Source organism: Podarcis liolepis, assembly GCF_965112155.1.
Source record: "Podarcis liolepis genome assembly, chromosome: 10".
Classification (NCBI taxonomy): Eukaryota; Metazoa; Chordata; class Lepidosauria; order Squamata; family Lacertidae; genus Podarcis; species Podarcis liolepis.
In genome coordinates this window covers 31,391,719-31,413,760 of record NC_139562.1, presented here as the reverse complement: position 1 = coordinate 31,413,760, position 22,042 = coordinate 31,391,719, and the positions used below count along the sequence as shown (strand labels likewise).

The following is a 22,042-nucleotide window of genomic DNA, read 5'->3' as shown; positions in this document are numbered from 1 at the left end:
AAAATGCATGAGTTTTCAGTTGAAATTGAAGCAACAAGGCTCTGCCCTTCTCCCTGGCTCCAAGCTGGTGGACCCCTGCCCATTATAAATAAAATACACAATCTCTGTGCCTCTTTCAGAAGTGTGGTCTACCAGAGCAGGTAATTTTCAATGATTGGTTCTTTATACAGGAAGATTTTCTATGTCTCAGATCTTATCTACTTGTCCAAGTAAGTTCATTTAATACTATTTTGCTAGTAAAGTTCCTAGATAGCAGGAAATCTCTACTGGAAATTATAAGAAACCTCTGCTGGCCACAGTCCATTTTACACAGAGATTTTAGTTGCAGAGAAAACAAGCACATTGTTTTTAAAAGAGGAAATCTGTGGTTTAGACAAAGTAGCAGGTACGAACATAATTAAGAAACCAGCAGTTAAATAAACCTAGATGGCTACAGTGGAAGAATCCATTCTATGCACTACTGTAACATACTGGAAATTCCTTTCCAAAACTTTCTGATATCATTATCTTTTACATTATCTAATACTCATCAACACAGACAACTCAGTGCCCTGTTCTCTAGTAGAGACAGCTGATGCCACCCCCTAAAAAGCTCACACTGCTAGTAAGTTGAGGTGGATATAAAACAGACATAACTCTGTAGTATAGTAGTAGTAATTAGGGCTGGGAGATACCTGAAGGAGCATCTCCACCCCCATCGTTCAGCCTGGACACTGAGATCCAGCACCAAGGGCCTTCTGGCGGTTCCCTCACTGCGAGAAGCAAAGTTACGGGGAACTAGACAGAGGGCCTTCTCGGTAGTGGTGCCCGCCCTGTGGAACGCCCTCCCATCAGATGTCAAGGAAATAAGCAGCTGTCCTATTTTTAAAAGACATCTAAAGGCAGCCCTGTTTAGGGAAGTTTTTAATATTTAATGCTGTAATTGTTTTTAACACTCGATCGGGAGCTGCCCAGAGTGGCTGGGGAAACTCAGCCAGATGGGCAGGTAATAAATTTGTTGTTGTTGTTGTTGTCGTCGTCGTCATCATCCGCTTTTCAACATAGTGGTGTATCGCCAGCCAAACATCGAAGTTTGGCGATATACTATAATGTTGAAAAAACAAGATGAATTGGCCTCTGCCAGCAAGACACCAGCTGAAACTGCCCCAGCTCTCACAGCCCCGGTGCTCTCTCGTGTGAGCAGCAATAGCATTGGAGCTGCTTTGTGCCACTCAGCTGGGGGGAGGGAACGCCCGTGAGTGGGCAGAGCATCAGGGCTCCTTTAACTGCTCGCTATGGGGAGCAGTAACCACGCTATGCTCAGCTGAGCAGTTTCACAGTGCCGCCAGCCTGCGGGAGCTAGCACAGGGCTGGGGGCTCCTTTGACTGCTCGACTGATGCAAGAGTAGCTGCACACTCCTCAGTCGGGCAGTTTAAAGATGCACTTCACAGATACAGCTTGTTTCTCCCTCTCTGTCATATGAGAACAAAGTGGGATGGCTGTTTCACTCAGCGAAATACCGCTGAGTGAAGCAGACATCGCAGCCTGTTCCTCATACCGGTCTTGGGCCTAGTAGTAATGGGGAATCTGTGTTCCTTAGCCTCAAACATAGAGAAGCATGGAAAAATAACTGAACACACAAGCTTGGTTACATCAGTGGATTCATTATTGCTTTTTAAAGAATGTTTAAAGTTTTCATTTGCTAGAGCATAGGAGGTGGGAAGGTGCTCAGTATGCTGTGCACAGGAATCAAGTGGACTGCTGGCAAAGAGATGAAACATTTCAACGCACCACTGCCAGCCCACTGAATTTTCATACTGGATTCTAGAGGTCAAGCTCCCTAATACCTGTCCATTCTAGAAATCAAGAGAGTTGGCGGCACAGAAAAGAAGCACTTCATTCCTCTGCCACCAACCTGTAGTACCTCTATGCTACACAAGTAGGAAAAGGAAGAACAGGGAGGCGTGGAGTGACTCATGCCTCTGCCACTAGTCCATTTGCTTTGTTTGCTGGATTTGCAGAACGAGTCTTTATTTTCAAGACATAAAGTACAGTGGTACCTTGGTTTACAACCATAATCCATTCCGGAGGTCCGGTTGTGAACCAAAACAGTTTGTAACCCAAGGTGCGCTTTCGCAAATGGGGCCTCCCCCCCAAAAAATGGGTTAGAATCCCAAAAAAGGGGCACACACTTCCGGGTTTGATGTGTTTGTAATCCAAAACGGTTGTAATCCAAAGCAGTTGCAAACCAAGGTACCACTGTTTAGGAACACAAAAGGCTTGGGGCCTACTGTGTTTCTAGCCTGTAGAATTATTCACTCTGCTTTTTACCCAGAGCAGGGGCTGACAAATATTCTATCCATCTTCCATTCAGCCCCTCTTTTGAGTACTATTTTTGGCTGGCTGTTAACTTTGTGGCCAATTTATACTATTATTGTCATTAATTTTTAAGTAGCCTTCTGCACAATCATCTTGAAGTTATGCACAAGATAATAAAAATGAAAAGTGAAAAGACGGTTAAAAACACAAAACACAGCAGACACATTTAAAACAAAACTCAAATAATATAAAGTAGATACAGCAAAGACCCATTTATCCAGTTGAGAAAGCTTGTGCACAATTGTTATAATCCTATTATTTTTTAATATCTGATTGGTCTGGGAATAACCTCTAGCATTCTCTTCCATTCATGATTTCATGTGAAAACTCACTATGGACTATCAGCAGTCCCTAGATTCACAAGTAAAACTCAAGAGATAAATGCTATGACCACCAAGGTCCCTTGCAACTCTTACGATTCCAAAATATCAACAGATTTTAAGTTTAATGTTTGTAAAGTGTACCCATTTGGATTCATAACTAAACTATCTTCATGAGCCATTCTTCCAAGCCTCTAACTTACTAAATTATCAATGTCATTGCACCAGCATAGCCGACTACTATTAAGTGTAATATGGCTGAGATGTGAAGAGTAGATCTGTTCAATGCACTGGCTCTCTTACAGGGTACTATAAGCAGGCCGATTGTTAAATCCCAGTTAAGGCCATATTATGTTGCGAACCACTCTGTGATCTTTGGTTGAAGAAAACTATATCAATTTAATAAACAACAACAATTAAAATAAACTTGTGGTATTTGTTCTTCAGTCATTGCTCAGGGAACTGACAATATTCACATTCACCGATTAAACATAACAATGAGTAGTAGAAGCTCCTATATTTGGGAGGAGGTGGTTCTCCAGACACACGTTCTTGGCAGCAAACTGATCCTCTAAATACTCAAATTTGGAAAATTCTCTATAGATGCTAACAGAGCAGATGGCACTGGAAACTTCTGTTTCAATAATGCAATTTACTCCGCCTCCCCTGTTAAATTCAGTCTGCAGCATGTGCATTTTAAAAGCCCAAACTGACCACACTCCCACTGTAAACCAGTGTTAGAAACTAGGAACTTTGTGAACTTAAGGAGGAATAGCCACTTTATCCAGGGACATTTCACACATACATATAGGCCTATTCTTACCTCTTTTTCTTAATGGTGACACAGACCATTCATAATGTAAGTGGGGTAGGTGAAGAGAAGCTACAACAATTAACTATAACATTGTTCACTGCTCCTGCTCAGGCTGCACAGATAAAGCATGTTGGTTCCTGAAATTCATTCTGATTTTGTAGATAAAATAAAACTTATAGAATTCTACAGGATGTCTTATTAGTGTGTGAAAACAATCAAAATCCAGGGATCCTGAGGCATGCACCTCCAGATGGTGGAAATGTCAGGCGCCATCCTCACACTTAGGCTTCTTTACTTGGTCACAAGTGGCTGATAGCCAGGTGCAAAATGTGCCTGGCTAATTTCAAACACTGTTGCAAGCTATTCTAGCATGTTTGCTCTAAGAAAAGACATGTGAACCATCATCAAGAAAAAATAAAGGAGAAGATAAGAAGGACTTTCCCCAGACATATAAGATTACAGCATTTGAATTACCGTATTTTTTGCACCATAACACTCACTTTTTTCCTCCTAAAAAGTAAGGGGAAATGTCTGTGCGTGTTATGGAGGGAATGCCTACGGGTGGCATGCCTACGGATTTTCCTCCTCTAAAAACTACATGCGTGTTATGGTCGGGTGCGTGTTATAGAGCGAAAAATACGGTACATTCAGTATTTACCAAGAGTTAAGGAGGTTTATTATTGCAAAGCCAAACCTTTCAGTTCATTTTAATATGTGGCATATTGAATCCTTAAGTGGCCAAAACACTTGTTAGACAATGCCAACATGTAAATCAATGGATCAAAATGTGTCCTTTCTTGGAGTTCATTTATGTACCAAATACAGTCAGACCTCGGGTTAAATATGCTTCAGGTTGAGTGTTTTCAGGTTATGCTCTGCGGCGACCTGGAAGTAACGGAACAAGTTACTTCCGGGTTTCGCCACTCGCGCATGTGCTCAAAATGCTGTCACGCGCATTGTGGAAGTGGTGAAACGTGACCCACGCACACGCGTGTTACATTCTACTCAGGATGCGAACAGGGCTCCGGAATGGATCCCGTTCGCATCCAGAGGTACCACTGTATATCATGTCTTTTTTTACTGAAGCCCCAGAAACTATGCTATTCAATTATGACTTTGTCAGTTCTTGCATACATATAAGTTTTGAACCATATCCTTTATACCACACAAGGATTGGGAACCAGAGACCCTCTATGTGGGCTTCCAACTCCTACCAACTCTGATCACTCTGATCACTGGCCACGCTGGCTGGGCCTGAAGGGAATCGGAGTTCAACAACATCTGAAACGAAACACATTCTACATCCTTGGTGTTGCTAATATGGTGCACAACAACATAGGAAAATGCCTTAGACCAAGTCAAACCATTGCTGCTGCTAGGTCTTTATCGTCTTTATCGTCTACAGTCTGACTGGCAGCAGCTCTCCAACATTTCAGACAGTAGCCTTTTCCAGCCCTACCTAGAAATGCCAGGGGTTGTGTACAAGATGTCCCAGGTTCAAACTGTGCACACTTCCTATTGTGAGTAATCAGAGATTAATCCCAATTTCATCCTGACATTTCCCTTTCACATGTGGTTGTATATTTATGTTATTAGGGGATGTCTTGTACAATTGTTCTTTGAAATTATTCAAAAATAAATAAAAGTACAAACAAAAATTTGCCACCAAGTTACATCCCAACTTCATCTAGTTCTACCTGCAAGATCTTGTACTGCAGTTGTTGCTTAATTCCACTTGGACTGCATAATGTTCAGATATCAAGGTCTGGTTATTCTACACCCATCAATGATATTTACTGTAGCTCATGTATACCAATGATATGCCAAGTAACTACTAATCCATAATTCTTAACTGCTGTTCAAGAAAACGTGACTCACCTTTTCACACACATAATAAAATTAAATTACAGCTCAAATGCAAGAGTTCTAGAGTATATTCAACGACACCAGAAGATTGTAGAATCATTGTACTGTGCTCAATTAGAGCCAGAACAGGCCAATTTATATGAATGGATGGAAACACACCTCTTTTAAAAAACAAAACACTGAACACCTGAACAGAAGTAAAACAAAAATAAATCCAGAGTATTCCAAACTACTGTCAGTTATATCTAACTAAGTCACTTCAACGTAAATGAACACAGTTCATTCTCTCTCTCTCATTTACAGCTGTTTGGGCTTGATAAAATTAGCATATGTTAACAATTTTCAGTGCTTCCTCCCCCCCCCCCATTTAAATTTAAGCAAAGTGCATAACACTAAATTGTCTTAAAATAGTTGCAAGTAATATTTTTTTTTTAGTAAAGCTTTGAATATGATTTACTAACATTTATACCACATCTATAGTACACAGTGCTATATGGTATAGAGTTTTGAGACAGCTATATATAGTATAGACTAAGTCCAACAAGTATCATAATCAGATTTGTAAAGCTGATTTAAACTGGGCATTGGGGAAAATTAGATCCATTTTAGAAAATGGAAATTCACACCACTGCTTTCCACCTACTGTATTTAGAATTCAGGATAAGGGCTTTTATGAAAGCACAAGTATCAAACCTTTGTACAACAAAGTGTTAGTTGACAAAAATGTTTCCTGCAGATAAAGCACCTATATATTATAACCCCATGAAAGTAGAAGAAAATGCTCGTCCTGATATGCACAACAGCTATGCCATTTTGCTTTGCCATACAAAAGAAGCCAAGTATTTCATTTGAAGATGAAGCTCAGCTATACGTAGGCTACAAAATACTTTCACACTTTTCATTTTTAGACCCCTCAAAAACCTCCTGTTCCCAGTTTACTTTTCTAGACTCTGTTGTGGGGTATCAACAACAGCTGGTTGGAGAGCAACACAGATCAAGCATGCTTGTTGTCAGCTTGTACCAACTCCACCTCAAAAAGTGAAACTTGGGCTCTCTGCCAACAGCCAAACCAGTTGAATACGCTCTTGAGTCTCAGCCTCCATTTCAGATTTCCCTCTAATAGGCTCTTCAGCTAGCTTAAGAACATACATTACAAATGGGGGTGTCCAAGCCAAAAAGAGTGTCTTTTCTGCTAAAACTGACAGAAGCAGAGCAAAACCATATCTACAATTCACGTTAAACAATCTTCTTTGCTTCTCCAATTACCACTCAAGTAAATTTCAGGATTTGAAGACAGTATACTCCAATTGCTCATTAAACTGAATCTTCACATGTTAAGTATTATTATATTATTAAAGTTGTCAGACTATTAAAGAAATCTTAGTAGAGTTTATCAATCTTGTGAGGTATAGCCAACAGACTAAGCCTGCAATGATATGTACATTTATCAGTAGTCCTACTTTGTTCAGTGGATTTGCTTGAGTAAGAACGCACAATACTAAAAAATACATTTTGAGTAAAAGTGCATTAAAATTTAGCTCTGTAAACGTTTGCATAGGATGAAACTGTTTAAGGGAAAGACATTCAGTGTTCAGATTATTCGTGCCTATGTTACAGGCGGCACCATCCTAGAAGAACATTTGCCTTTCTGAAGAAAAAAGCTATGCCCCCAAATTATGCCTGACACCTGCAGTTTTTCTTAAGAACTTTTGGTAATAAAGAAATAGTTTTCTAAAAATCTGTTTACATAAGCCAACTAATCTTTAGGAACTGAAATTCTCATTATAGAATTATGAAGCTTCTTCAGCTGATGAAAGGTTGTAGCACTGCATTTTGTGGGCTTAAAGTCACAAAGCTAGATCTGGTAGCAGGGTCACTGTCTTTCTAACTGCTATTTGGCTATCTGAAAATGCCTGCAGTTAAGTTCTCCTGCAAGTTCCAAAGATCTCAGAAGCCCACTCTGCAGTAACTCGGAGCAGTGTGTGGCTGTCCCCACTCTGTGGAATAGAATTCCTGTCAGGATACAACAGGCACCCTCTCTACCTGTACTTTCCTGAAATAAGTGACATGTTTGTACCAACAGGTTTTCCCAGCAGCATTAACTGGTCTATATCATAACTGTCTACATTGCTTGATTTCGTTTTTGTTTTAAATGAATCTGCTATTTTTGTGTTATAACTTGTTCTAATTATACATCACCTTGAGATGGTTTTTAAGAAGGTGATCAATAAATTAATGAGGATTATATTTGCACCTTTAGCCAGTGTGGTGTAGTGGTTAAGAGCGGTAGTCTTGTAATCTGGGGAACCGGGTTCGTGTCTCCGCTCCTCCACATGCAGCTGCTGGGTGACTTTGGGCCAGTCATACTTCTCTGAAGTCTCTCAGCCCACTCACCTCACAGAGTGTTTGTTGTGGGGGAGGAAGGGAAAGGAGATTGTTAGCCGCTTTGAGACTCCTTAAAGGGAGTGAAAGGCGGGATATCAAATCCAAACTCCTCCTCCTCCTCCTCTTCTTCTTCTTCTTCTTCTTTAAGTTTAGCCAGTTTAAATCTAGTTATTTGACCAGCCCTTCTATGAAATATGGCACTAAGGTCTGCAGAAGGTAGTGGGATCAGTGAAAGGTATGTTCCCTATTTTGAGAGCAGAAACACTTTTCAATACAGCAAGGCTACTATTGGATACAACCATATGAAATCAAATTCTAAACTGCCACCTATAACTGTGTTGATCAAATACATATTTGCATCCATTTGAAAGACAGTGTTGTTGCTTTGCAACTTTGTTGTTAATCTATATTTATTTTTTATTGGCTGTAAGCATCTTTAGGTAAACATACCAGTTTTGCTCTCAGATTCAAAACCTTTCCCAAACCAGGGTTAGGGTTAAACAACTGCCACCAAGAAAGAGCAAGTAAGAATTTCTGCTGGCTCAGACCTTGAGGGCCTGATATAATCAGGTAATAAATAAAAATGTTTGCAACTTAGAATTCTAGGTGCTTTGGGAACCAAAACATACAAGCCCCGCAGATTGAGAAAAGGAAACTGCATCACTCCAGAGCCACTATTCATGTGTTTCATGTCCATGCAAAGCACAAGAGTTCTCAACAATGTGCAGCAGTAATGTGGAGCAGAAAACTTTTCAGAGCTTTATTTTTCCATGAAAATTTTTCTGTTTTATAAGTTCATTAGCAAAAATTAAGATGCCAAATGCAAATATTAAGCAAGCTTGATAGTTTCAAATATTTTAGTTTTTTTTTTTAAATACAAGAAAATATGGCCACAGAATTCACGTTATTTTTAAGGGCAATACATAAATAGCAACCCTTCCCCAAAGTAGTAATATTAAATGGGAGTTATCATAGTGGAGATCAGAAGGTGGCACAATGTATCTTTACTTCAGTAGCTCTTAGAGATAGAACACAACCTGTTCCCAACCTGAGTCATATAACAGGAGGTGAACTGACCAGTAAACCCTGAGAAAAAATCCATACCCGCTACTTTGTGGGACATGTTCAGGTGAAGAAAAGGCTAAGGAGTAAACCCTACACAATCCAAAATGGAGTCCCTAAGACGGTTGGATGGTGCCCTGTATACCTCCTTCCAGCAACTCCTGCAACCAAACTTTCCTTTCCTTTGGACCACATCAGTGAAGCCAAGAAGGTTGTTGGACGCCACTTCCTTTGAGCTGCAGCTCCCAAGCATGCATGCTCCCCTGCCCAGGTGAGGACGTGGGGTGAAAGATGCTTGCTAGGGAGAGGGCATGGCCAGCAAATTGTAGGGCCTTGTCACTGTCATATTTGTTCTTTACTCCACATGTTAACCCTGTTTCTGAGATAGTGCTTCCACAACTTCTATCAAGATGTCACCGAAATCAGCAATGACTGCAAGACTTCCCTTTTCCAAGCATCACTGTCCACCTCATTCACATATACCTTGCTAAAATCATTTCCCATGTAAACCAAAACATTCACTAGTAGACAAAATTGAAGTGATTCTACTTCCCCAACTTCCGAATGTGAACATGTACCTACAGTAGTCACTGGCAGTGAAGCATTCTGCAGTGGGTGTGTCCAACTCATTCACTTTATTTTAAAAAAGCTGCCATCTCAAGCACAGAAATAGCGATGGAAGTACAGTAATGTAGCAGTCCTGTCACAAAAACATTCCTCAATAGCAACAAGCTCTCTCATGTCAAGCAAAAAATGTTTTTGCTTCAAGAATTCAACTACAAAAAATGTTGATTAATTCCCTGCATCTGGGGCCATCTACTCTTCAATTTAGATTCCAGTAAGTTCTCAGACTGAATCAAACACTTGCATTCTCTTTCAGGGTTAGGACACTGTTCAACTGACCAGCCAAATATACAAGAAATCAAACATGTTGATAAAACATGGATCATTAAGTATTTTTGTAGGGGGGTGTTACATTTACAATGGCAAATTTATTTTATATTATAAGACGGTGTTGTTTCAAGTTATGCTAAGCAGTGATGCTACATATTTTTCTGAAATTCCAGATTTCATCTCACTATAAAATCTGGCACTACTTTTGATAATTTGAAATTCATATATTGTCACTTGAATATGTGTGTAGCCAACTGCACCTACAACAGTAGTTACATTTCATTGCTAAAGCCCAGCCTCTCATGCCTTCCCACTGCCTGAGTTAAACAAAAACAAAGAACACCATAATGCACTATTTTTTGGTCACACACTTCCATTTCCTCGCTACTGACAGTGTGAAGTCCATTCTCCCCATAAAAAAACAAGCTTTCTAAAAATAAAATGTTATTCTTATCTTGTCACTGCACCTATATACATCCAAACTTTAAAATCTTTGTTTTACTTTGTTACTTTAGAGCTAGTTATTGCCTTTAAAGTCTGCTTACAAGACTTATGTCTGAACTATCAACTGAGATTCTGCAGACCTTAGGAACCAAAGATCAGAATTTGCTATATCCCCTTTACAAGCTTCACTCTTTGACAAGCTAAACAGCTCAAAAGATGGAACTGTAAGGCAAGCAGGTTGACTGATCAAGCAAGCTCATCAGCCAAGCAACTTGCAAACCCAGTCTGCATCTAAGTAGTAAACCTGCCAGTGAGGGCCACGCTATGGAGACTGAACACATTGTTATGTTAGAGCAAATGAGTTTTCAAAAGACAGGTTAAAGGGTATTATATGCAAAGACTGCATAGATCCATTCTACTAAAGAAATCCTCACCAACGTGTGCCCTTCATACGTTTCTGACTACATCTATCACCAGGCATGAGGACCCTCTGGTTTGTGGGCCTACTTAGACCTAGCACTGTTCCCAATTTGGCTTGTGAGGCTACTTTCCCAAAACCACACCCACCTACCCCACAACTGATGTCATGTGATATCAGGTATGGAGCAGATTGTGCAATGGCAGTCATGATCTACCGGGAGCCTTAAAGTATACTCCCAATTGTTCATTGGCAAGGGAGACTTGCTATCACTGCTGATCAGCTGGTTTTGGCAGTGACAGCAGCCCTGCTGGGATCAGCTGAACCATGGAGTTCCTCATACAGTACTCCATAATGCACTAAATCCCTGCTCAAAGTAGAGCATGAAGTTGGCCTGTATCAGCAGCTTGATGGTAACTTCCAAGTCAGGCTTGAATGAACTAGAATTTCCTTTGTAGCACTACCAAGTAAAAATGTGTCAACTGTCATCACAGTGACATAGAGTAATTTCCAGGTGGGCTGAGGCTCACCTACCTGTCAAAATGGCCCACCATCGGCAGGAGAAACCAGGGTACAGCCCACCAGCTAGATATAGTTCCTCACCCATTTTACATAAAGCACCCAAGTCCTCTATTTGCTGCTCTGTACAATCATGTGTTAACTCTCACTGGCTACCACTCAATGAGAGCAACCTGGCAGTTTGCTACATATTTCCCACAGGACAAGCACCTACTCGGCAAGTACCTATTGAGGACTCATTTTAGATGCTTAATCTAAACACTGTACTAAAATAAGTAAGAGAAAAGATGTTTCCTATCCTTTTCCCTGAAGTAGTAAACAACTACATGCAGAGGTTACATCAAAGCTACATGATTAGTAATGAAATGTACAGCATTTTTCTGCTCCACCACTTACAAAGCACTAGGTTATTCATTCTAATTAGTGAAGATACTGTTCTTGGTGCCTTATTACACTCACAGTACTGTTTTCCCCAAGTACTGAGATATGAGAAGTCCTGCTGGAGCAAACCTAGAGGTCTACCATCTAATTTGTAAAAGTGACTACAAAATATCTACAACCACCATGCAAACTCTCCTTCATTGTTTGGCACCAGCATCTGTACTCAGAAATGCTGCACCTGGAGGTTGAAGTTATCAATCATGGGTAACAGTTGTGATAAACCTACCCACTACTTAACAAATCAAGGAAAATATTGCATGCACATATATTCCCACCCCACCCACAGTTATAGCAATGTTTTACTGAAGAATAGCAATATTAGCCTTCCCAGTAGTTTTAATACTAGGGGAAAATTCATCTTCAGTATCAACACCACCTGTAGGATTATTCTGCAATTGAAGAACTAATACACCAATCATAGGTACTATTGAAAGCTATAAACTCAGTACATCATTTTGAATGGCAATACTGTAACTGGACACAAAGACTATGAGTTTTTTTTAGAAATACAACTTTTCATATAATGCTACATGCCTCCTTATCATGTATTAATATGCTTAAATATTCCCAAGTATCATTCATAATTGCAGTGAACAAGCCTGTTTTCTGGAAATGCTCAGGTATTTTGAAATATTATACTTCAAAAACTTTATTTGTGATCACAAGAAAAACTTTGTCTTACCTTGCCCATTGCTCCAGGCTGTGGACCCCTCAAGCCTGTCTGTCCTCCCATCTGCGGAGAACCTTGCTGCAATGTCTCAGCCAACAAGTTACCAGCATTACCCATTCCTGGGTTCGAGTATGACATGTTGGAACGTCCTCTTCCTGCTCCAATCGAACCATTCAAAACTTGCCCCTGCATCATGCCTTGTCCATTTCCTGAAGCCAACATACCAGGATTCATGCCAGCATTTATTCCTGCATTCATTCCCATTCCAGGCTGATTTACCGGATTGTTCACTGCTGGCATCATTCCTGCAGTGGGTTGAGTAGACTGACCTTGATTTGGCCCACTTGCACCCATCCCCAAATTTGGAGATGTCAATGCTGCCTGTCCCATGGGGCTTTTGACCATACTGTTTAAGATTCCCATTCCTGGATTGTTCTGCTGGGGCTGGCTGGCCATGCCCTGACCTGGCCCACCAACTCCCATATTAAGGTTTGGTGAGCTACCAGCACGTAACAGTTCAGACAACTGTTTGTGTTTTGAAGCAGCATCTTGTGCCATACCAAGACTAGTCTGCAGCTGATTAATGTCACCACCATTGGTAAGTCCCAATTCTGTGGAGCTGATCAGTTCATCTGGTAAGTCATGTTCCAGATCAAACAGGGATCCAAAATCTAGGGAAAGGAAAAAACAAAAGAAATGGTTTAGAACACTGAGAATATATTTCATATAAAAGTTAGCTCTTTTCAATGCTGGCACAATATGACTTTTCTTATCTAATTAACTATGCAGCAAGCCAAGAAGCATAAACAGGTTTGTTTTTTTAAAGTATTTCACATTTCTCCAACTATATAAAAGCCTCACACAATTGGCTACCCTTCTTCTCACTTCATTAAGACTAAAATGGGGAAAAGATTCTGGAGAACAGAGGAACAATTCTGGGAACACATTTGTGATAAACTGCCATTTGGATCAATCTCAATTAGAACTTGAAAAAATGCTTTAAAGATAGCACATCACTAGTAGATGTGCCCAGCCAGATTATAGAGAATTAATCATAACACACCCGACCTTTGCTAGCAGGAATGCAATTTATCTGTTTCTAGTACACATGTGTGGTTTTGCCCCAAAATTATTCCCTTTCGGGAAAAAGTTTTTCAAACAATCAAATGATGGGACAATAGCTACAGCCCTACAATAATTTTTCTCCTCGGATTAAGAACATAACCAATAAAAACCTGATTCTCCATTTATTAACTGCAGCTAGATTAGTGACTGCAAAAAAATTGGAAAACTTTAAATGCCAATCTTTTTGAAGCCTGGATTTCACAGGTATTGTGCTTCTGGTCAGATTAACCATTTCACAAAAGGAATATTGACTGGGGGGGGAGGAAAACTCACACCTTCTATATGACAAGTTATCCTTTTATTGACTTTGTTAAGACAATCGACTCATAGAACCTTATGAAGAAACACTTTCATTTGATCGCCTTTCTTGGGACATCTAAAACTACAACCATCAGCCTCTATTTTTCTTTCTTATCTGCATAACTACTAAGCTCTGCATTCCTTGTTTAGTTACTTGAAATTAAAAATCATTTTTAAAAATTCACATTTTTCCTCCACAACCCTACAGAATATGTCAGGCTGAGCAATAGTAACTGACCGAAGGTGAACAATGCTTAGCAATGGCTTAAACCAAGGGCTCTCCTGTGCAAATCAAATAAAATATCAACTATACCACATTCCTTCATATTTATATATTCAAGGCTTAATTTCTTTTACTCCTGCAAGATTCTAACTCATGTTAAAAGCTTTCATTATAAAAATAATGTCACATAGTGTTTGTAAACTATTGGTTGTGGTGAAAGAACTGGATCTAGCTGGAAGGCCAGATTCCTACCTCCCCTATTCTGCAACCCCTCAGGAGGTTTGCTTTGACAGATGGGCAGTGCTGACCATCTATCAATCATCTGACATCACATGGCTCCTTTTCCTTTTTGCCCATGCAGTTTGAAATCAAGCCACTGCAGGCAAGGCACAACATTTCTCAAGCACCAATGATCAGTTGATTGTTGGCACTTGTAAAGCACTGTGCCTTCTTGGCTAATCCCAGTGGGGCTCACTGTCAGTGCACATCACCTGATCAACACTGTCAGCATGTCCCACTTGCAAATAAACAATTGGAAGCCCACTTTAAGCTTCCAATAGCTCATTTGGAGCACGTCCTTGCCTACCCTATCCATGACATCACACAGTACTTCAGGTGTCAGGCAGCTGGCTATGGCAGCCAGCCTTGCAGGTCAAACGCTAGGTCTAATAATGTACACAAGCCAGAGGTTTCACACCCATGCCATATGCCAAGAGTTCAAAGCACTCCAGATATGAATTTGGTAAATCTTACAAATAGCCTTGCAAAGTAGGTCTGTAGTTACACCATACTGAAGATGGGGGCAAGAAAACAGTAGCTAATGAAGACACCTAGCAAGCTCACAGCCGAAGTGAAATGAACCAGGAACTTACTGTGGAACACCAGTTTTCTTCATGTGCCACTATAAAGAATACTTCCTTCTTGGTTTTCATTCAGCAACTGAATTGCCTGGACTAAAGGTCTTAAACACGCTATCGTTCACACAAGTATATTGAGTTTGCATCAGCTCAATCTACTTAAACCTAAAACAGCTTTAAGCACAGAAATACAGGCAGGAAACCTTGGTTCTATTCCTGGCCCCCCCACACTGCTTCTGTTCTGCCTTCTTCTGGGTACCAAAGGACCCACGTGTTGGTGATCACATGTCATTTGGACACGCCTAAAATAGTCACCAGGACACGGGTGGTGCTGTGGGTTAAACCACTGTGCCACTTGGGCTTACCAATCGAAAGGTTGGCGGTTCGAAACCCCGTGACGGGGTGAGCACCTGTTGTGCGGTCCCAGCTCCTGCCAGCTTAGCAATTCGAAAGCATGCAGTACAAGTAGATAAATAGGTACCGCTCCGGTGGGAAGGTAAACGGCATTTCCGTGCGCTACTCTGGTTTCGCCAGAAGCGGCTTAGTCATGCTGGCCACATGACCGGGAAAAACTGTCTGCGGACAAACGCCGGCTCCCTTGGCCTGTAAAGCGAGATGAGCGCCACAACCCCAGAATCGTTCGCGACTGGACATAATTGTCAGGAGTCCCTTTACCTTTACCTAAAATGGTCACCTGTAAGTACACATGTATCTTTCGATTAAAAAAAATAAAATCCTAGTATTTTTTCATGATGAAGGGTGGGTGGATGTGCCCACACACATACATACCTTCCATCATGAAAAAATACTTGGATTTTTTTTTTAATCGAAAGATCAAAAGCCTTTTAAACATCAGTGGGGGGGTTTTTTGGGGGGGACTAGGTTTTAAATGCTACAAGCCTCAACTGCCAAATGTTAGGCTTGGTGCATCTATTTATGCAAAACCATTTTGGACACACAACAAAGGAAATGAATGATAATGCCTACAACTAAGCAATTACAGCATCTTTTTGACTATGGACTTTCAGTTTCAAAACCTGTTTCACCCAACTCAAGCTAGAAAGTAGCCCTAGACACCCACTAAAAATGCGCCTGCAAGAACCTGCTCCACCTTTGGAGCACCTTCATACAAAATGAAATTCAAATGTTCCAACATACTGTACTCTTCAGCAATTTGATATTTCAATAAAGTATGTACTATAAAATATATTCCATATTTCTGTGAGAGAATGACTTGGTTCACACATATTAGTTCATAGTTTAGTATTATGTGTGAACTTGACCCAGTTCCTCAAATAAAATAAGCCATGGTTGGCCACCTGACATTAACTATGTTTTAGAGCAAGGATGAGAAATCTCTGGCCCATGAGCCGATTAGGCCCAGTGTGTCCAGATTCTACGCCATTTCCTCCTAACCATGTCTATCTGCCCCACAACTGAAATCATATGCTATGTCCAGTATAAGGAAAGTATGTGCTCCAATTGTTCCTTTGCAAATGGGGCTCACTGACAGCCCCAAGAGATATGCAGAAATACCTGGATTCAAACCACACCTGATGTCTCCAGAGGAGAAATGTCCATGTGTAGATGCAGTATGAATGCAAACTTTGCCAGCAAATGGGACTTCAAAAGGGTTTGCTGTAACTGGTCCCACTTACCTGTCAAAGCTGACACGTGAGAAGTGGGAGAATTGAGGAGCCAACCTGCCAGCCACATCCAGTTCTGCATCTCTAGTTGAGAGATGTGAACCAGGACAATTTTTTGACTATGGTTTAAGTGTGGTTGTTTGTTCCACATAAAGGTACAGAGACAGTAGTAAGAGTATAAATGATGTCACTGCTAGATCTCCCTGGTAACATGGTCCTTTCCCCCCAAACAATTCTTCCACCTCCAGATTTTTTAAAGCAACTTGTGTTATGGCAACTATTAATAAAATTGCATTCCTTAACATAAATTTGTCTGCTCTGACCCACCATGACTTCACAGAAGAGTTGTGGAGTGGAGATAAAAATTTAAACAGTGTTTATTTCTCATTACGACCAGCTTTCCGCACTTCACTCATTGTCTACTGTTTACAAAGCTTAAAAGCCTGTTACTAACATTCTAAAGTCATGCCTGCACGAGTGAGTGTGGGGCTTTTAAAAACTACCATAGAAAACTACCCTTGGGTAGTTTTGTTTTGATTATGCATTTTGTGGTGTTATATTCTGCTTTTATCTTGTGAACCGCCCTGAGACCTGTGGGTATAGGGCAGTATACAAATTTAATAAATAATAGATAAATTTATCTTAAGATTTATCTTAAGATTCTGTCCACGAGCAGCCATTTTATGGATACTCTTCCCCTCCCCCAGTTAATTTTCTTTCTTCTCTGCTTCTATGGTTTCCTATCTAAATTACTATACATGTCTACTCAGAAGTAAACTCCAGTAAGTTTAGTGGGGCTTACAGCTTGGATACATTCTAAGCATATCAAAAAGTCCCAATTTTAAACAGGAAAAAGGGAGGAGGGACACTTCAGGCTACATTGGAAAGGATGAGATAGGTGAAGTAATGCCAGCAGCAGCAACTCAATGATTTCCCTTTGGACCAAAACCCACCAACACACATACAAAGTCCTATTCTTCCTTCCAGAGGACAAGTGTCCAGTTCATGGAATCTTGCCTGTGAAAGAAAATTAGTCCCTCTTCTCTAACTCCAGTCCAAGAGTGTTTGCAAAAATGTTAAACTTTGTCTTTTCACTCAGATAAATTTCATTCCTTGAGGAAGGAGGGCAGGATTTGTCCTAACCAAGGTAGGAGCAACGGAATTATGTGACAGAGCAACACTATGGGTGACTGGTGAGTAGGGAATAAAGCAAAGCAGTGGAAGGAAAAGGTTAATCAACTACACTGCCAAGGATTTTAATAGAGTAAGATTTCCACTCCAGCCAGCCAATGGAAGGAAGCATGGTGTCACAGCTGGGCAATGCCAGTAGACATTTTCTCAGGATATCAGGTACAGCACAAAGCAGGCAAGGAGGCAGGGGGGAAACAAGCCAATGTTTGCCCGATCATCTGTGGGGACACCTGTGATTATGGTATTGTTTACTATGTTAATTTGGCTTAGCATTATCTGCAAACCAGGCCCAAGCTAGCTTAGCATTCTCATCTACATTCCCTGCTCCCATGTGCAAGTCTTTCTTGAGAGGGCAGTTCATAGACAGCAGGAACACCTGTGAGGAATGCAAACGGCTCGTATTTGCCACATAGTGGCCTGATTTGACATGACCGTGCTTGATGGAGTTTTCCATACGAAGTGCTAACCCCTATGAGCAGTATACAAATGCCAGTGGCATTGAGATGTTGGGCCCTCCAAATGTTGCCAAACTACAGCTCTCATTATCCTGGGCCATTGGCCATGCTTGCTTGGCTGATGGAAGTTGTAGTTCAACAACATCGGAAGGGTTCTAGTCCTTGGAGTCAGCATACACACATGCAGCAACATCTCACTATGGAGCTCATGGATTATGCTATCCTTCAGCAAACAAGGAAGAAATAAAGAAAAACACAAATGATATCTGCCACACCCAAAGAAACTGCAAGGCAAGCAATACAACAATGCCATGCAACTTTTTAAAGGCAGCAGTCTAAGGTATGTCTCACTCTAAAGTACAATTGATTTATTTTGGAAGTGAAGAAAGAGAAAGGCTAATACGAACTTCTATTATAAAACACAATGCAATGAGGGCTTTTTAAAACCTCTTACTACAATAAACAGAGGCTGCCCTTCTCATAGCATTCTGAGTGGAAAGTGTACATTTTCAGCATGTTTAGAACTATAGAAACAAAAACAAAAAAAATCCATAAAATGTGGATTAGAAAATAAGGAACGGTTATACCTTTTTCTAGAGATTTAACACTTTCATTAGCATTCAATTAACCAGGAGTCCTATGATATTCTTAACATATCATTTACTTGCCAGGTGTTCTGAAACTGCAATATGAATGTTTGGTTCACCTGATTTGGTTCCCCCCCCCTTACAACTGATTTTAAAACTCTGGGAATTTTTAGGTTGAACTAACCTTAAACTGATCATATCAAACATGCACTCTAATAGAATGGAGAATGTGTGTTTCTGTCAGGCCAGATGAGTACTGAACTACACTAAGGACAGCAGTTTACAGGGTTGCCATTATATGCCAACAGTTATTTTGAAAACAATTAGATCCCAGTGCTATGGTTTCCTCTTTTAGGGACATGTTAGTTCTAGGCAAGAACAGCAAGGGTTTGGGGGTTCTGTTGTTGTTGCTTTTTAATGGAGGTTCAAATAATCAGAACCTGCTGAGGTGTGTTGCTTCTTCACAAAAATATTAATGCAATTTTAAATCACAATGAATGATGTTGTCAACATTCTTTACTTTAATGTACTTGTGGTGAGGAACCACTGACCCAAGGCAAAGTTAAGCCTCCCAGGCTAGCAAGACCATTTCAGTCAAGCCACAGTTGCTGTATATGAACTCAAGTTTGGAACAGGTAAAGGTCAAGCTGTGGTGGAAGGGGGGTGCAAGCAGTGCCTATCAGCAGTGCCTGCAAACCCCCATGCAGAGCACTTTGCAAGCACCAGTGATCAAAGCCATCAGATGATTAGCTGATCACTGACACAAAGCACTGCACCCACATCCATTAGATTCAATTTCAAACTATAGCAAAAGCAAGTCACCTGACACTGATGTCAGGTGACTGAAGGATGGGTGATCCCACCCATCTAGCAAACTTGACCCACAGGGGCAGAGGAGATAAAGATTCATCTGGATCCAGTTCCCCATACTTGATGTACATGAATAGCTTTCTTTGGCTCTTCACACACACTTGAAGAAAACACTCTCATATTGGTTAGGGTGTTTCATTCATTCATGAAATGGTGGAAAGCATGAGCTTCCCGATACTAAAAACCATCATACTGGAAATAAACTACAGTCCTATTTCCATCCGGCTTCAGTTCAGTATCAGCTAAAACTTAAACAACTAACTTTAAACACTAAATTTAGCTGTTATTTGTTGTTCTTGGCCTTTATTGGCATAAGTATATATGATTTGTATTTTATTTTTTAAAGTCATCCAAATACACTGATAACCCAAACACATGAAATATATAAAAGACCAGATAGCCACCACTGAATAAATCAAACTGTTTTAATGCCAATTTAAAAAGTTCTGTTCCAGAAGTTAAAAAGTTCTGTTCCGTTCAACTTCCAAAACATTCGGAAACCAAAGTGAGGCTTCTGATTGGCTGCAGGAAGCTCCTGCAGCCAATCGGAAGCCGCGTCGAACATTTGGCTTCCAAAAAGAGTTCACAAACAGAACAGTTTGCATTCAGGAGCCAAAACGTTCAAGAACTAAGTTGTTCAAAAAACAAGGTACGACTGTATTTCCCAGGAAATATTCACCTCAGGTATCTGAGTGCAGGTTGAACTTGGAATAAGGGAATGGACAAATTGCAAATATATTTGGAACATCATTCAGATTTGTTATTTGGGTAGAATATTTAGTTGCTGCTTACACAACTGAGGATAGAATAATCTAATCCTAATTATATTTACTTGGAAGTCCTATGGTTGTCAATGGAGCTTAATTTTCAGAATGAAGTCTGATTAGTTACAATGCAATACAACACACAGGATCACATGAAAATATTTTTTTTTTGCAGTTTTGCTATTGTTTCCAGCATTCTATATTTCAATAAAATGAACTTAAACAACAAAAAGAATATCATTTCAAAATTCTAGCCATTCCTGTGCTATGTTGCATGACAAAGTAAAATATATTCAGTTTAGATTTCTGTAGTCTAACTGTTTCCAAGCAAAGCAGAAGGGTTAAAATTCTGCATTTCTTTTCAAATACAGTATTTAGCAGTTTCACAGTACTTCCAAGGTCTATTTTGGACACAATCATATGAAAGAAAAATCACAGAAGCTAGACAAACAAGAAGTTGAAGTGCTCTCAGGAAATATTTCCCACCTCTGAACCCATCCAACACATCTCTTCCAAGAAATGTCACCTTTTTGATAGAAAATATGGTATGGAGCAAACTGGTTAAAGCGCAGAAGCAATTCAAAATGTGGACCAAAGTTTCCTTTCAGGCTGTTTATATTCAGCCTATTTTTTAACAGACAAAAGTTAATCTTTAGGACTGCTGGTTTTCAGAAAAGTAAAAGTAAGATAGCAGAAAGTTCCTAAATAACCGAAACAAAATCTATTGCAGCATATGTTGACTAGGTAGTAGTCGTCCATCTTTTCAGACCCAGAATCTACATTTAGCCCACACAAGCATTTGGGGATGCAATAATTCTTTCTTTTGTAATCATGTATTTGTCTGGAGGTGGTTGGAGGATGGATGGCAGCTAACAGATTGAGGTTGAATCCTGACAAGACAGAAGTACTGTTTTGGGGGGACAGGAGGCAGGCAGGTGTGGAGGACTCCCTGGTCCTGAATGGGGTAACTGTGTCCCCTGAAGGACCAGGTGCACAGCCTGGGAGTCATTTTGGACTCACAGCTGTCCATGGAGGAGCAGGTCAATTCTGTGTCCAGGACAGTTGTTTACCAGCTCCATCTGGTACACAGGCTGAGACCCTATCTGCCCACAGGCTGTCTCGCCAGAGTGGATCGTGCTCTGGTTATCTCTCGCTTGGACTACTGCAATGCGCTCTATGCAGGGTTACCTCTGAAGGTGACCCGGAAACTACAACTAATCCAGAATGCGGCAGCTAGACTGGTGACTGGGAGCGGCCACCGAGACCGCATAACACCAGTCTTGAAAGGCCTACATTGGCTCTCAGTATGTTTCCGAGCACAATTCAAAGTGTTGGTGCTGAACTTTAAAGCCCTAAATGACCTCGGTCCAGTATACCTGAAGGAGTGTCTCCACCCCCATCGTTCTACCCGGAAACTGAGGTCCAACGCCGAGGGCCTTCTGGCGGTTCCCTCACTGTGAGAAGCCAAGTTACAGGGAACCAGGCAGAGGGCCTTCTCGGTGATGGCACCCACCCTGTGGAACGCCCTCCCACCAGATGTCAAAGAGAACAACTACCAGACTTTTAGAAGACATCTGAAGGGAGCCCTGTTAAGGAAGCTTTTAATGTTTGATTGGTTACTGTATTTTAATATTTTGTTGGAAGCCGCCCAGAGTGGCTGAGGACCTCCAGCCAGATGCGTGGGGTATAAATAATTTATTATTATTATTATTATTATTATTATTATTATTATTATTATTATTATTATTATTATTACGTGGTAGTGCTGTCATAGTTGCAACCAACAACCAGAGTCTACGTCATTAGATTTGTGAAACACTATCCTCAATTAT

General features: G+C 40.6%; 1 protein-coding gene across 1 annotated transcript in view; it reads right to left on the bottom strand.

The window, feature by feature from the left end:
• Window positions 1–22,042, bottom strand: part of EP300 (EP300 lysine acetyltransferase) — a 78,624-nt gene that overhangs the window by 45,714 nt on the left and 10,868 nt on the right. The window contains exon 2 of the mRNA XM_083462576.1: window positions 12,205–12,863. Coding sequence (XP_083318702.1) covers window positions 12,205–12,863 — 659 coding nt within the window. The remainder of the gene's footprint in view (window positions 1–12,204; window positions 12,864–22,042) is intronic.